Raw genomic sequence first — 17,167 nt, forward strand, 5'->3', positions numbered from 1 at the left:
GGGAGTTGTTTGGGCAGTTTTTTAAGTTCTTTTTAGGTCAGCTGTTTAAGTCTGGGTTTTAAACTGACTTGCAAAAAGGTTATGTGAGGTCGTTTGTGTATGTTTTTATGTGATAGGTCTGTATCTGAATCTCAATGTTCGAGTCAATTTGAAGAATTTCTCGGTTATTTTGGGCCTAGTAGCAATAGTAATATTATCAACCTAAAGAGCGTGTTGGCCTGACCGAGCTACGCTCAAGAATTTTACGAGTTATTTATCCAGATGCACGTAGGGCGCGAAAGTTGTAACGTATCTTTTTTGAGTGGTCTTAATCCCTGCCCTGTATATCTTAGTTTCATAAAATGTTAGCTGCTTTCATCATCCCTTCATCTGTAATCATTCAAGTCTACTATTGCAACGAAGTATACGAAACAAAACAAAAGACGACCACCATTCATGAAAACACGTGCAAGATCACATATTTATACAATTAACAAAAGAAAATCTACCACAAATCTGCACTTAATTCCCCACATAGTGTAAGTAACTCAGGTGAGCTGGCATCACGTAGAAATGTAAATGAGGTGTGACCGGCCAGCGTGACGTCACAGGAATTAAATAGGTTGCCCCGCTTGTGCCAGAGTGATAGAAAGGAATTTAGTTCACAAGTCGGAGAAGGGTACTTGGTCAGGTTTTGTCTGTCAATAAAAGTAGTTAACCCTTTTTACGACCGAATTCGTTATTTCAGCTTGAATTATAAACTGATCTTTTTTTTATAATTGTCTTAAAAGACTGTCTCCAAGCGCGAAAATGCCTTGCCGAACGTTAAAAAAAAAGAACTGTCAAATATTTTTCGCGGCTATGTTTAAATATTCGCGGTGATATCGTGTTATATGAAAGTTTTGTAGATTTGTATTAAAATAAAATTACTCCATATCTATTACCTCAATCCACGATATAGTGTAAGTAACTCAGGTGAGCTGGCATCACGTAGAAATGTAAATGAGGTGTGACCGGACGGCGTGACGTCACAGGAATTAAATAGGTTGCACCGCTTGTGTCAGAGTGATAGAAAGGAATTTAGTTCAGAAGTCGGAGAAGGGTACTTGGTCAGGTTTTGTCTGTCAATAAAAGTAGGTAACCCTTTTTGCTATCATGTTCGTTATCTTAGCTTCAATTATAAAGTAATCTATTTTTTTATATAATTGTCTTAAAAGACTGTGTCCAAGTCCATAAATGCCTTCCTGAATGTTTAAAAAAAGAAGAACTGTCAAATTTTTCCCGGCATTATCTAAATCATCTTATTTTAAAATTCTTTATTTGTTTCGTGTTTTTATCGCAATTTTTATGTTATTTGGTAAGTAAAATTTCATATTATAATGAAGTGAACTGCAAACCATGTTAATAAATAGCTAACATGAGGTGTGACGGGCCAGCGTGGCGTCACAGGAATTAAATAGGTTGCCCCGCTTGTGCCAGAGTGATAGAAAGGAATTTAGTTCAGAAGTCGGAGAAGGGTCAGGTTTTTGTCTGTCAATAAAAGTAGTTAACCCTTTCTATGACCAAATTCGTTATTTCAGCTTGAATTACAAACTGATCTTTTTTTTATAATTGTGTTAAAAGACTATGTCTCCAAGCGCGAAAATGCCTTGCCGAACGTTAAAAAAAAAAGAACTGTCAACTTGGTCGGCTTTTGTCTGTCAATGGAAAAAGGTTTATTTTAAATAGTAGGTGTAGAAATTGTGGTAGCCTAGTGGTAAAAGGATCTGCCTCTCAAGCGCGAGTGGTGGTTTGATTCCAGGTCAGGCAAGTAACTATTCTAAGTTATATACGTACCTTTTCACTGTTTCATAAAAACGCAAGGAAAAGAACTACAGGAAACCTGAACTTAAAAGTCTGAAACATCTAAAATGAGCAAGCGTGATGATTAACGCTCATTCCTTCTCCGTACGAGAAGAGGCCTGAACCCAGCAGTGGAACGATAAAAAGGCTTACAATATAACCGTTACAGCACTTACCCACATTTAATGCTTCAAAAATCACTCACGTTAATGTTACGATTACATTAGTACGGCAAACACACAGGTCAGTTCTACTGCCGACCTAAAATACACCGTATTGCTATTAGCTTAATGTTCAGTTTGCATTGGAGAAACAAAGCAAATATTTGTACAATCCTTCGTCAAGTGAAATGGCGTCATTGCACAAAGGAGGAATGAACACTGACCGATGTTTACACAGTTTTGGTTATTTTGTATAATGATGGCGATAGTTTTGGGGTTTTTTTCCTGGTATAAAAAGAGTGGTATGGTAAATCAAGGTCAAAGTTTTTCCAGGGGTATTTTCCATATACGATTTCCTACAGTTGCAGTCACGTCCATTTTCGTGAGGAACTCTTTCGTGCATTATAAAATGATTTGTAAAAGGTATTATTTAGAAAACAATAATATAATCGATAAACGAAATCCGTTCATTCTGTTCTTGGCGGACAAATAGCTATTCTGTTGTATTTTACCGTGATTCCACCTTCGCGTATACCTTTCATCCAAATTCGTTTTATCGTTTTACGCCAAAAATACATTCATATTCATAAAAACACAACATCACGCACTTTATGAAAGGGTAACACAGAGATATGTACCAAAACACCCACTCCACCGTTTAAAACCTCATTTAATTAGGGTCACCTATTATGGCTTCTATGACCTACGTAGGTCATTAAAGGGCTATTAGATGAACATTTTAGACACAGAACGTTCGCTGCTGAATACGAGTTCCCCCAGTGATTTCCAAAAGGACTGATGGAAGCGGCCTGCGTCCAGTACCTTCATCAGATCATCTTACCATCTCATTGGTGGTCATCCTGTGCTAGGCTGCAGTCAGCAGTCTCCACTTTAGCACCTTTCAGCCATAATGGCAATAGCTTACCTGCTGGGCTATGTCGGTGACTCTGGTTCTCTAATGGACCTCATTGCTGATTCGGAGTAATTTGAGGAAGTGTAAATTATGTTTCAGCTTGTACTTTGTAAAGTTACCTTTGCACATTTCCGAAAACCAACCAGTCCGTTTGAGATACTATGGTGTTTTAACTACTGGGAAATCACAGCATTTACTCTATGTTTCAAACACTAAAACACCAAGTCATATTCACCACGCAAGTAAAACCACAGAAACATCTGGTGTACATTATGACATAGCTTTAAGCGCTATGACCGTTACGCGGACATTTCAAACATTGGCCGCAAGTAATTCTCCAAATACAACGCGTTAGTCATGTTTTGTTTCATTGTAGATGAGTAGTTTTCGTTTTCGAAAAGGTTTCTGCCTAAATTATTAGAACCTCTAGAAGGAAAAATAAATTCGTAAAAAAGCTATGACTTTTAAAATCGAAATATTCCTAATGTTAGCATACAATAAATGGTATTGTGAGTTAAATGGTTTAACAGATTTATTGCATTACAATTTTATTTTGAGAAAGACGAAGTCCGGGAGTATGGGTGGTATTTTCTTGCGATAAATAACTCCGCGCATTTTTTGGGTCGATATATAAAATGGTTCGTTCAGCGTGTGAATGAAATCTAGAAGAAAAAAAGCTAGTAACTCACTAAGATTAATTACAATCTATCATAAGATTGAAATTCGCAGTTTCGTTACAATATTTATACGCTCTGCTTATGCAATCAATCACATGATAATTAATTATTTTTCTTTTGCGAGATCCTCTCAAAGAAAAATCAAAATGAATGAATCTAAGAAAAACAGAACTTGTATGAAGAAATGGTGGGATGATTAATTATAGAGTTGATTTTTAATTTTATCCAAATTATGAAGAATGTTTCTCTGTATTGGAAGGTTTTTCTAAGAATGTTTTTTCAAAGATCCTACCTGCTATTGAAACGAAATTATAAGTGTCTGAAGTTTTTTTTTTCATTTAAATTCTTAACGAAGAAAATAATCTGTCTTTTTAGTGCAATCACTAATAATAGTAGCGTAATATTTAATTCTGATATGTGGATCAAAAGACAACAGTTTCACTAAGCTAGAATCCAAAATTAATTTCATTCTTTCCTAGAATTTAAGAAATAAACATTACATACAGTAAATAAAATACAAGTCTCAAGTATCTATAAGTTTATTTATCAAAGAAATAAACGTTTCAATCTCGCTCGCGGCTCACAAGCAGACTTGCAATATAAGAAAATATTGACAGAAAAATATTTAGTATTTACCTATTTGCAGTTCTGTAGGAGTGTAAATAAAACTTAGTCTTTGGCCGGTGTCGTGCGAATGACGTCGGTCATTGTGTTCGTGAATGAATGATTATAATAATATTCAGTGAGGCGCTTGTTGTACTAAACGGACTGAATATATGCAGTACAATATAGTGGTGAATGTTATTTTTGGGGGCACTGAGTTCCTTAATGGAGTTTGTGGGTGAGATTTGTGGTAGAATCGTGATGTGAGGTAAGATAGTTATGTGATTTTTGTACTTTTTACAGACTGTCCAAAAAGGAAAAGGTTCTTAATTCGACTGTTTATTCCTAGATTTGAGATAGCATTGATTCGTGGCGACTTACCGTCAAAACTTTTCGCGAGAAAAAAAGGTGTTCGAGTCGGCACGGGTCCACAGCTATGATGTTTTCCTGCAAAAAATTTGCAATTTCGTGGACATAGAAATATTACAATGAAGTTGTTACTGCCTGATAAACGGATATACCCGGGCATGTCACGAGTATGCGCGTCATAGTAAACGATTAAAAAACCTGGCGGAAAATTGCCAATGAGAAAAGGCTGTAATGCACAGATAAAGAAGCGAGCGCTGAACACACACAAATAACGAGCAAATTCAAATTGCGTATGCCATATTTGCGTACCTAAATATTCTTAGAACACCATATCATATCTTATTTACGAAGTCACAAAACACTTTCCACGTAGCCACGAGCCTTTAGAACATTCCAGAAAGCACAGACCACACGAAATTAGCAAATAAAACAAAATCTTCGTAGTACTGGCCTTTCACAGTTTCCAGCAACGAGTTTCAGTCCTCAGAGACTATAGAGGGGGTTTATAAATCAGCGAAATACTACAGGATGTTCTAATGTGGGACATAATATTTGCATAAGCATGTTTGCTTGTGTGTGTTTAGTTTATGTCTGTGTGTGTGGGTGGAATAGTTTACTGAAAATTAGGTATGAGGTTTCCTTTGGAAGATTTAGAATGAGTGTAATTTTTCCATCTGCTACTTGCTCCGTTTCATCGGTCTTTATTTAACCTACAGGGTAAATGATAGTTTATGTAATAGCTTATGTACACACACATAATACAGACAAGAAGAAAAAAATGAACACATAGTACATAGGCACAGCTTATTTCATAAGAAACCTCTAAGAGATAGATATCTTCTTTATCTTTTAGATATAAATCCTGTTTTGAGCGTCTATAGAATAAAAAATCTATGTCTCCTGTTAGACATACCGACAGTCAAAACTACAATAAACAATAAACTACAATTTTATTCTGTGACCACACGAAAAGCACTCGGTAGAATATCATTGGAATCTGTTCGGCCATTTCAATGGTAAGGGTAAACAAATATACATATATACTTGAAAAATATAATTCTAGTAAATACGGATATATTTAACATCTATTTAAGCAAGAATCCAGCACGAAACTAATTTAAACCAGGCCACACGGATGAGATCTATAACGCTTCCCGACAAACGCGAAACTTTGTACAATATCAAAGCAAAAGCACTATCAAACTGTGTCATAGCTAAATGAGATTATTTAAATGAGCACACATACACAGTAACCTTAGAGCATTTCATCAACGGAAACTGCCATTAACTGAAATCTTTATGAGAAAAGGTTGAGACAACGCTACGCAAGAAATAGTAATAGCTCGCTCATGCATTCTTGATAAAATCTTTAGCCATACGACAAAAATTTACAAACACTAGCATAACCTTTAGTACACATATGGGTACTATCAGACAACCAATGACGTATGATCTACTACATCTTAAAAATCACTTGAAACTGCCAAAATAACAAAATATGCTACCTCCTTTACACTGTATGACTAATTTCGAGCGTATTGTATCTGATTGTCTTTATGAAAACTTGCTTAAGAAAGGTCATACATACTAACGCGAATGACCTGCTTTCTAGTATGCCTTTGGCAAGGGGGGAGGCACGGCAATGGCGTGTCCGGTTGTTAAATGATCTAAGACAGCTACCGACAACAATCCGAACAATTCAGAAGATATTAATTATAATAGTTGAATAATAATCTCCAAAATGATAGACAGAATGTTACGCAAATTCTCATTACATGTAGTTTACTATCACAAAATTTAGGTAAGTGAGGTTTATCCAAATAAGTTTTAGGTATTGCTTTCATAGTTTCGAATAATATCAGGTAGGTAAATGTTTGATGAATTTCATTAATTTTGAACATGGCGAACATTTTATTTGAAAGCAATGAGGATATTAATCCAATGGATATTTAAATATTGCGTTGGTAAACTTTATCTACTGTGTGCTTTGGTTAGTTTCGATTCCGTAATACATGACCAAGACCAGTAACCTTATCTAAATATCATGCGATGTAATACTGTTCATCAAAGTTACCCGTATGTTTTAGATAGGTAAACATATGCCTCATGGTAAGATAGAAGTCCAAAAAAACAACTACACTCTTTTAGCATATAAAAGAACAAAAGATACGACACATCATAACAACGTACGACTTTGATGTGAACAAACAATTGAATACCTACATACCACTCGAAAATCATTCCTAAAATTAATTTCAAAAATCGTCACCATTCCTCGTACATCATTGTAACACGATCACTCATTCATAACTAAAGTGAGTTTGAAATACGACTGTAAATAGTCTCATTTTCTCGTAGCTTCGGATATTGGGTGTCGCGGCGACATTCTCAAAGTCAATAAATAAAATATCCTCTTTCCCTTATTTCTTTCAAGAAAATTGAGGAGCTGAGCTGAGTGGATCGAATGTTGTTTAGTCAGGTTTAGTTCTAACATGGAAAATATAGATTGTAAGGTATCACCTAGCTAGAAGATCTATGTTAAATTAGAATTAATATATTTTTGTGGTCTATATGGTCAAAAGTTTGCAGAATGTGTAATGTTAATTGACAATCTAGGATGACGTAAGTCAACCAGTATTACACACAGAGAGAAAGCTGTTAATCACCACACTTTCTTAACTAGAAACGGGTTAAAAATTGCAGTATTTATAGGCCTAAGTTTTTAAACGCTGCTTTTCATCACCGGTACTAGTAACCATTATCTGATGTAAACGATACTATTAGACAAGTTATAAAAAGACTATACATACTTACATTACATGAATCAAACACACGCAATCTTATAGCTACTGGAGAGGCAGCTACTTTAACCAGGTCAGCTAACTTCATTATTATTTTTCATTTGTTTAAGATATTTCGTTGTATTAAAGTAGACCTTTACTTACCAATTTCTGTTGATATATTTCTCTTTGTGGAGTATTGTGCGTTGTTTTAGAAGCGTGCATTGAGAGGGTTAAATTTTGCGTGTCGTTTGTGCTCCAATGTGTTTCAAAAGCGTATTCCGAGTTGTTTTGAAATGTTTGACAGGTTTTGTCTTTGTAAATTAACGGTAGCTTTAAATTCTGGGGCAGTTTGTATGCTCTGGTGAATTCGATTATTAAGTATCTTTTCTTGTATTATTTATTTTTATGTTATACGGTTGTTAAATAAATTAGTCTTACCTGCAAGAACAAAAGCAATCAAAAAAGATTTGTACTGGAACACCGACAAGTTCTGACAAAAAAAAAATCAAGGATCCATACTTGAAATCTTAAAGATTTAAAAAGAGATCCTATAAATTAAATCAATAGTCTGCCAATATTTGTATCATTTCTCTTTGTGATACTTACCTATTTTTTTTTGTTATAAAAAATTCCAGTTTCAATCTTTTAATATTTTCATCTCATCATGATGATGATGAATATTTTCATCTATTAACCAAAAAACTTCTCTTCAAAATCTTCCCTAGAAATCGCCACAAAGAAACCCAACCTTTACTTTCATAATGTAGTCAAGCACGAGCGTCCTCCCGCTAATCCTGATATAGTGTAATTAGAAGACCCTAGCGCGGGCCGCGTCGAGTGTTACCCTTGTATGCCTAATGAGGTACACACGGGACTTCGTCTAGTCCGACCTGATTTGTAGAAAGGACCCTTTTTGAGACCCCTTTTTTAAGAGGTGTTTTAGTTTTCTTTCTCTTTCTTTTAGAGTTTCTGTGTGTTTTTTATAGTTTATCTCGTAATAGAATATGACCTTGTGAATCGATCTGATTTGATAAAATAAAATTGAACTGTAATTAAAGGTCTTGATTGAGTTTTGTGTTTTCTAATTCACTAGGTTTTGTGAGTCAAAATAGTCTGAAGCCATGATTAGATGAGAAAATTTAATATCTGCTAGATATTAGGAAATGAAAGTAACTTACCATATTGCTGCGCTTTATGAAGGGAATATACGGTATGCTTTAGATATTAAATAAAACAAAACAAATCCGACGATCAATAGATTTATTTTCTTAAATAACTTCTTATATCATACTGTATTTACACAACCGTATTACATCGATAGACTATAAAAAAACAATATTCATAAAACTTAATTAGCCTTAAAATCTATGTCATCGTTCAAATAACTATAGACTTAAGCTATTTATACCATTATTTTAATTATTATTACTAATATTTCATACCTTTTAAAAGTATTTTTTTATAAAGTATCCATTTTTTATATCAAATTTTGACAGATGTTCTAATCTAGTAGTTATATTAAATGCTTGAAATAAACACGAAGAAACAACGAAACGGTGTTATATAGCTACTTTATTCATACTTATTTACAAATTGTATTTTTATATTAGAATCGATTTTGTTGCATTAATTAATGTGATCGTAATTCGGAAAACGTATCGATTATTTCTTAACTATGTTTCTCGATCTTCACAGAACAGAATTTATTAGATTTTGAAGTTAAGAATGAAATACTATCATAATTTAACTTGAAGATGGTAAGAACCCTTAAAGAAAATAACAGTTCTATGGTTCGTTGTACTGTTTACAAAAGCTTACTCATTCCTATTTCCTAAGAGAGAAAACAACTAGTCATTCCATTTAACAATAAATAATGCAACAAAATAATTGTTTACAATAACTACATCATTTGGACTTACATGTCTGTTACTTTGTGACAGTTATATTATGTACAATACGCATAGCAATCAACCAATCATTGCAGAATTATGATACATTCAACCATTTTGCTATAACCATGTTTCACAAAAATATGTATCCTTCAAGCGGATACAAACTCGATGGTATTGATTTAAGGTCCATATTACAGTAACATAGTCAAAAATTAATTGGAAATCTATGCCCAATTTATATAACATGGAGTTTAAATCAAACCATAAAAATGTATTCGAATTTGCCCTAAAACATTTAGGGCCGAAGTAAGATCCTTGGGGTACGCCCGTAGTCCATTTCGTAAAAAAGATGTTAATTAAATTCAATATGCAGTCAGTTTTATTATATTACCAGTTATGAGTAGTTTTCTTCATTGAAACGTAGTTTTATGCACGAAGTAAGATTTCATTCAAATCTAGAGATCAGTCCACAAAGTCAAAAGCTTACTCTAAATTAATTACCATGGACTATCTATGAGTACTTGATACGCGTCAAGGGTTGTTTAACAAATAATTTATTACAAGGCAGTTTCACCCTTCAGTGATAAATTAAGACGTACGCTTTGAAGTGACTTGTCTCGAAAACGACGTGTCTTCGAGTGAAACTCGTGAATAAATTATTTCTATAAGACAATTTCCAACTAAAATTGCTTTTGCGTTTTTTTTCTTTTACGCTCATCGGATGAACGAAAGTGGCTGCAGGTGGCAGGCTATTTTTCTGTTCATCGTTTATATTATTAGAATTGTTATTTTTTGCCTTTCAAATTCAGATACTGTCCTAGCTTTCCTTTTTTAAACTGTCAATATTCATTAACCATTATGATTTGAGTTTCGTTTCTTAAACGTTTTTTGAAAAAAGTTTGAGTAAAAAAGGTCTTGAAAATGAACAAGAGTCGTTAAGATAACTGTAGAAATTATACCTATATCTGAATTAATTCTTCGACAAACATGTTTGTTGCCGTAAGACAAAAGTAATAAAACTTTAATATGATAAAACTTTAAACGGCTATTTCGAGCAATAAAAACGAAACTATCAAGGGGATAATCTTCATAAATTAACACAATGAATATTTAAAGAAACTTTGTGACAATATGACAGAAATATTTGATGAAGAAGAAAACGATAGTAATTGTTTAACGACTTATAATTGTCACACAAAACGTCCAACAAACTATAAATAAATATCTGACAAGGTTTCTTAAGTGATCTGAACCAATTTGACAGAGGGACAGAAATATTTAACTGAAAAGGACTCGAGAACCGTTTACGTCAATTTTGTCAATTACATTACCAGATCTATATTTAGCAATCTGAAATTGTTATTATTTCGAAAGGTTTACAGAACTCGATCAAACAGACCAGAAATAGGTATATTAATTAAAGTGTTACGTTATTTAATTTGTTTGACGAAATCGTATACAAAGGGTACGTAAAATTCAAAGTTAGACGTTATATAAATGTCAGAAACAATCACGATACGCCTATGACTGTGTGAAAGGACAGTCTGACAAATCTGATTAAATTACCTGTCCACCCAAATGATTTACCACTTCAGAAAACACCCTTACTTCCGTTAATTAATAGGGAAGTAAATGTGTTTTCCTCATTTGTATTCTGCTATAGTTTTTATAGAAAAACGTGAGGACGCGCCCATTGCTTACGTCACACGCGAATCCCAATTTCTGAAACGTAATTGATATTGACTTTGTCGAGACAGATTTTTGTGACAAAGCTGAGCTGAGCAAAAATTGCAATATTTCTATAATGAATGCTTACTTTCTTGTTTTTGAAGATCTTCGTTTCCTAATTGGACAGGTTTATTTTTTATGATACAGTGATTATTTTACTCTTGAACAAAGCCAACAGAGGTTCAGGTATCAATTTTAAACTTCGGAACAATTTTGAAAAAATGATATTTTTATTCATATTCGAAAGTGTGAGAAGTGTCACGATTAACTTTTTTAATTAGTCCTAATATCAGAAGTCGAAAAATGAGGATCATATTGAAATGCGCCAACTTTCTCTGTTACGTAAAGAACAAAGTGATATGAAAAATAAATTATTAATTCATACAACTTTTTGAACCTTTTCCTTTCTATAAACGAGGTCCTAATGTCACGACCCTTGATATCGTTTTCGCTAATCCGTAGGTCACAAAACTTTTCTCGGAAAAAGAAAATTACGCCTCATGTTATATGTATTTTGCCTTTGACATTTTTAACGTTGGCAACATCAATTTATTAATTATTTATGAATCAAAGTCGTTTGATGGACTTGACAAGAATATAGACGGATTACTAAAATTATTCGGAAGTCGATAAAAATATTATCGTTTGATTGGGATTTTTCATAGAATTATCGAGTTGTCAGTTTAGATTAATTCTGTTTGCTTGAACTAAGTTTAAGCTGGATTGAGAATTATTATTTTATATCAATAACTTTTATAGCAAGATAAACCCTACTACGGCTGCTTTTCACAGATATTATTTTTTCAATGATGATTTATTTCTCTTTAGATAATGCCACTTTAAAAATAGCAATAACAATGGCAGATGTTGATATACCTGTCATTTATACTTATGAAGTACGAAGTTAACAAGTTGCTATTAAGTTTTACTTACTGAACGTACTTAGCTTAGCTGATGAACTTACAGGTGATGACAAGATTGTTACAATCAATGATATTATCATACATACTCATAACATATATTTATATAACAATGTTCGTACTTTGACGTATCCTGTACAAAATGTTATAGTTGTTTCACTGACACCTGGACTTGCAGATGACTTAGAAAAGTCATTACTTCCTGAGAGTTTTGGGAAAGAAATGGAGTTTCAACCTATACATTTTTATATATCATACCACTTTGTGGTTATATCAAGGCTTCACAAAATGTATTCTACCTTTTTTTCACTTCATCCGTGAGGTTAGAATATTTCGCCAATGCAGTTGATAAGACTTTAAGTATAAGTCCATTTAGGATGCTACCACATGGTAACTTGGACACTACCACACGCCACGCTTCAGTGAGCGAAGCAAATCATCTGCAACCACATGCATCGACGCGCAGTGAATACATAACATTTGTGTTGTATTCAAATTTCTATCCCGGCCCTCAGAATATTAATAGTTAGAATATTAATCCTTGCTAATTACTGCACAAACTAAGAGCTGCTTCGCCTCTATCAATTTCTCTGTTTCTGATAAATTCGAAATTCCTCAAAGGATTTTCATTCACTTCTTCTAGGCATATATATTTTTATTCTTCTTTTGGGCATAAGATTTTCGTCAATTTTAATACATCGTCAATATATACGAAGGCTTAGCAGGTTGTTTGAGTATACATAGTTGAAACTCCATTCCGTCATCCAAAATGGTTGATGAGACACTTATTCAAGGTATATATTACAAAACTGTTCAGTTATTGATACTAGCAGCCCATGAGGGTCACGATGACGCTGAGGAGGGCAGCAGACAGGGGGTACTGGAGACGGAGTTGACCACCATGCTGCATTGCAGCTGGGTGCTCACCTGTGGGAGAAAATATTATTAAGAACTGCAAAAATTTCATCGTTGGTATTTTGTCTCGTTGCTGGGCAAAGGGGCGTCTCACATGTAAAAAGAACATGAACAATGAACATGTTATTTAATTTAGATCACCGTTTGCCATTATTCTATATCAAAACATAGGTATATTCATTTTTATAATAAGCCTAACCTTTTGCCAACTGGGACTTCCAGTCAACTTCCAGTCTCACGGGATAGAGCTGTGTACCAGTATTTTACGTGAAACGACTGCCTATCTGGTCTCCTGACGATTTATAATACCTATTTGTGCTAGGTAGATAACTCGATGCGGTATTTTAAGTATAGGTAACATGTAACTAAAAGCAGAATTGACCTTAAGACTACGACCGTCTACTAAGGTAATACAAAAATAAGGGTAAAATGATGTAAGAAATCCTTTCATAATAGATGACGTGAACAAGTAGAAATAATGGAAAATACTAATCTCGGACCAAAAGTCCTACAGGTGTGATGTGAAACGTCATTTGCAAATAGAAAGGTGATTCATGTGACCGTTCTCAAGATTACAATAAGAAACACGTATGATAGGATTTTAGCAGACATACCTATTATAAGACGTGTTAGGTTTAACAAATAAACTTTGTGACGTCTTATTCAAAGATGTATGTGTTGATAAGATGATGTCTTATTGAAAGATCGAATTGCGTGTTCAAGAAAAGTTACCAATTTTTTTTCTGTGTTTAGATTAGGAAGGATATGTAAAATATTTTTGCAATGATGAGGCTTCTGTCTTAACTTTATGATTATGCCGCTAGAAATGACCCTTTAATCAGAAGACAAACGACAGACGAATATATGAGCAGTCTTCCCAAACAAAACATAACCTGCATATTTTTGCCCTTTAAAATATTTGAAAAAATACTCACCGCTCAAGACATGGACGAGAACAGATCTTGGGTTAGCATTAGCTGGTGCGCAGGTATACCTGCCGGAGTCGGGGGCTTTGGCCCTCTGCACTAGAAGGTGGGAGGTGGTGGTCTCCCCCTTTTCCGTGATGACGGACACCCCACCACGGGGGGAGTCGTAGTTGATCTCCTGATGGATAGAAAGAGAAATATAAATAATGGCATACCGAAAAAAATATCTATTGACGACTGTTTTATAAGAAACGTATAAGTATGGTGACCCATTTTCTTATGGGAAATCATCAAGCTTGAGGGATTTTCAGACTCTTACTGACTAAAACCCATCATGTTCTTTCTTAAGCCCTTTATGTACCAGGGCTGAGGTAACTCATTCGAACAATCTCGCAACCCCGAAGTACATGTAGTCACTCTACAGTCAACTTCAGTTGCAGTAAAGTATAATTAATGTTTATTTAGATTTGGTAGAACAGTAAATGAAAGTGTTTAATTCAAAATAGCATTGAAATATTTTTTAAAAAATGCAAAGAATTTACCGTATTATGATGGAAATATATGTCATATTTCAACAAGATGTTCCAGGAAAAAAAAATTAAAGCATTTTAAATATGTTATGTTTAATATGTATGTAATGTTTGTTATACTGAGTAGGTACGTTACGACTTGCTTCCTCTTTGAAAATATAATAATTTCAGCAACTTTCTTGGAGTGTGCTCATTCTATATTATATTAGTAAAGTAGTCCACTTTACTAAGTTAAAAAGATAAAATTCAGAAATAACAGGAAAACTGAATTTGAATATTGTTTTTATAGTCAATTGAGATATTCTGCTTACAGCTTTAACTGCTGAGTACTTTTGTAAGTTTTTCGTAAATAACATAAAATTACATTGATATAACGAGATTTCTAAGAGATACTGACTTTAAATGGAAATGATGATATATGCAAAAAAGGGCAGTATAAAATATGCAGTCACAGATTACAGATTAAAAATACACAGTAAAAGCGAAACTTATGTATAAGTCATACAAGTGCTAAGTTTCACTAAAATCTTTTTAATATTAATGAGATTTTTTTATTATTTGGGGTCTGTTTGTTATTGCCTATATTAGCCACAACCCATTTGTATCATGATTCTTAATAGTTCTAAATTGCTAAACTGCCTGTAATGCCCCTTCTAATAAGATTTCAACTAACTTATTCATTTGGCCGCACTCCAGAAATTAAATAGGCGTGAACGAGCGCCGATTGTGAGATGAAAATTAATTTGATTAATTAAGACGTGATTTGTTGAAGAAATAGAGATTATAGTCTCTGGAGAAACTGCTCAATGAATTTAATTTATGAATAATGGCGTTGTAACTAGGTTATGAATTGTTTGTATAAGAATTATAATAATTGTAGATTATTTAGTATGTGTTTGTGAATGACAGTCACAAATACTTATGGTTGATCTAATTACACTGCGTTGTTTGGTAAGACATTAGATAATTAGTAACACTTTCAACAACACTCTTACAACTTGAAAATATCGATGTCATCATTCCTAACTATGTTGGGGTCGGCTTGCAGTCTAACCAAGTGCAGCTGAGTACCAGTGTTTTACAAGGAGCGAGTACCTATCTAACCACCTCAACCCAGTTACCCGGGCAACCCAATACCCATTGGTAAGACTGGTTGACAAACTCACTGAATGAAAATATCGATGTATGCTAACTATGTAACAAATATTTTTACTTTGTTCAACTAAACAAAACAACTCCAACATAACGAAATATAAGAAAAAGAAAGACCGCGATATCTTGTATAAGTACCTAAATATTTGACCCAAAACAAAATCCAGCAAACATTTCACCCGTACAATAGATACATTAGTGTAAAGAATAACCTGGTAACTGAACAATAGCAACGAGCTACTCTTTATTTTCTTAAAAGTCCAATTGTTGAAGTACTTGTCAAACGCAGTGCACTTTGTACAAATGAGTTTCAATTTACTGGTCCAATCGTAACAGGAGTCACCAATGTACTTGTATGAGTACAAAGATTTGTACTTGTGGATGAACAATATAAACATGTACAATATATACATATACATAGATACATATAACAGGAGTACGATAATTATAATAAGATTATAAAGATGTCGGTTTTTGGGACACATAAAGTTTCATGTTCGATTTCTCCGTAAATTGTACCATGTCAACAAAAAGCAAAGAATATGGATATAATCCATATTCATATTTGGGTCTGTAAATATGAAATTTGATAGCTTATATATATACAACACATTTTTTTAATGGAGTTAGTCTACCTTTATTGTATGCTTGGATATCGACAAACTGCTACATAGTTAAATTGTTTAATAGCAGGCATCAATTATGTTACCTGTTACTAAACTATGCGAAAAACCAATTAAGCATAAAATATTTTATCAGTTAACCACAATTATGTTAACAAACAGCCGTAAACGGTAATAAACTGAACTAACAATTTTTACAGTTAAATTACTAAACAGTTAAACTATAAACGATAGAAAACAAAATCATACCTCTAGTTAAGTAGCATACTTAATAAAAGTTTATTACGCTTAAATATTGTACTACAGAAAGTACAGTAACTTAGTAACTTAGAACTCGATAAAAACTGCACTTAAATAATTTGCAGTAACTACTGTGAATTAGTTAAAGTTAAACTGCAATGGCCCATCAGTTTTATAGCGGCTTAATTTCTTAACGACTTAGAAAACATGTAGGATTTATGACTTAATTATTTTCTGCATGAAAGTTACGAACGTAAAAAGGAACGTGAAAAAATTATGTGTTGCCTTAGGTGTAAAACTGATTCGTATTACGTGTGACGGCAAATGGCTTGATATTTTCTAGCATTGTTGCATTGTTATTTGCTTTGTATGCATCATATTGTAGCTCTTTGTTTCAGCTTGCTTATACTAAATTAAAATACATACTTGTATGTGTTGCCTCGATAACAATACAAAACTTGTATATTATAGTATCTTAATTACATTTACATTATGTTTATTACCCAATCGGCTTTTGGCACAGTTCAATAGTCATTTCTTGAAAAAAAAAACTCATAACACAAAAAAAAAAAACTAATAACACCATGACCCAAAAAAACACATTCGTATAACATACAGAACAAATAGCGAACATACTTGAAACCGCATTTATTGAAACAAATGACGTTCCCATATCTTGGCAACCCTTTTGTAAGGAACTGGCAAGAATTCAAATCAAGTTGTTTATAAAAGGGGTGGTGAAGACGCCACATAGTCTATGTCACTTAATTTAGTTCAAACCACGGAGGAAGGAAAAAAGAGAAGAGATGCCATAAGGGAGGTAGGTCGGGAGCCTTCATCTAGGTCAAATTCGTACGGTAGTCATACCCAACACTATCAATCACGAGTAAGGTAACGAAGCTTTTGGGTTCTTT

At 33.6% G+C, this 17,167-nt stretch overlaps 1 protein-coding gene across 1 annotated transcript in view; it reads right to left on the minus strand.

The window, feature by feature from the left end:
- Positions 1 to 8,576: 8,576 nt before the first annotated feature.
- LOC135117852 (zwei Ig domain protein zig-8-like) overlaps positions 8,577 to 17,167 on the minus strand; it is a 33,107-nt gene continuing 24,516 nt past the window's right edge. Inside the window, exons 6-7 of the mRNA XM_064038195.1 lie at positions 13,718 to 13,886; positions 8,577 to 12,794 (exon numbers count right to left, since the gene is read on the minus strand). Of these exons, the coding sequence (XP_063894265.1) occupies positions 12,694 to 12,794; positions 13,718 to 13,886 (270 nt within the window). The 3' untranslated portion in view covers positions 8,577 to 12,693. The remainder of the gene's footprint in view (positions 12,795 to 13,717; positions 13,887 to 17,167) is intronic.

Source organism: Helicoverpa armigera, chromosome 15 (genome assembly GCF_030705265.1).
Source record: "Helicoverpa armigera isolate CAAS_96S chromosome 15, ASM3070526v1, whole genome shotgun sequence".
Taxonomy (NCBI): Eukaryota; Metazoa; Arthropoda; class Insecta; order Lepidoptera; family Noctuidae; genus Helicoverpa; species Helicoverpa armigera.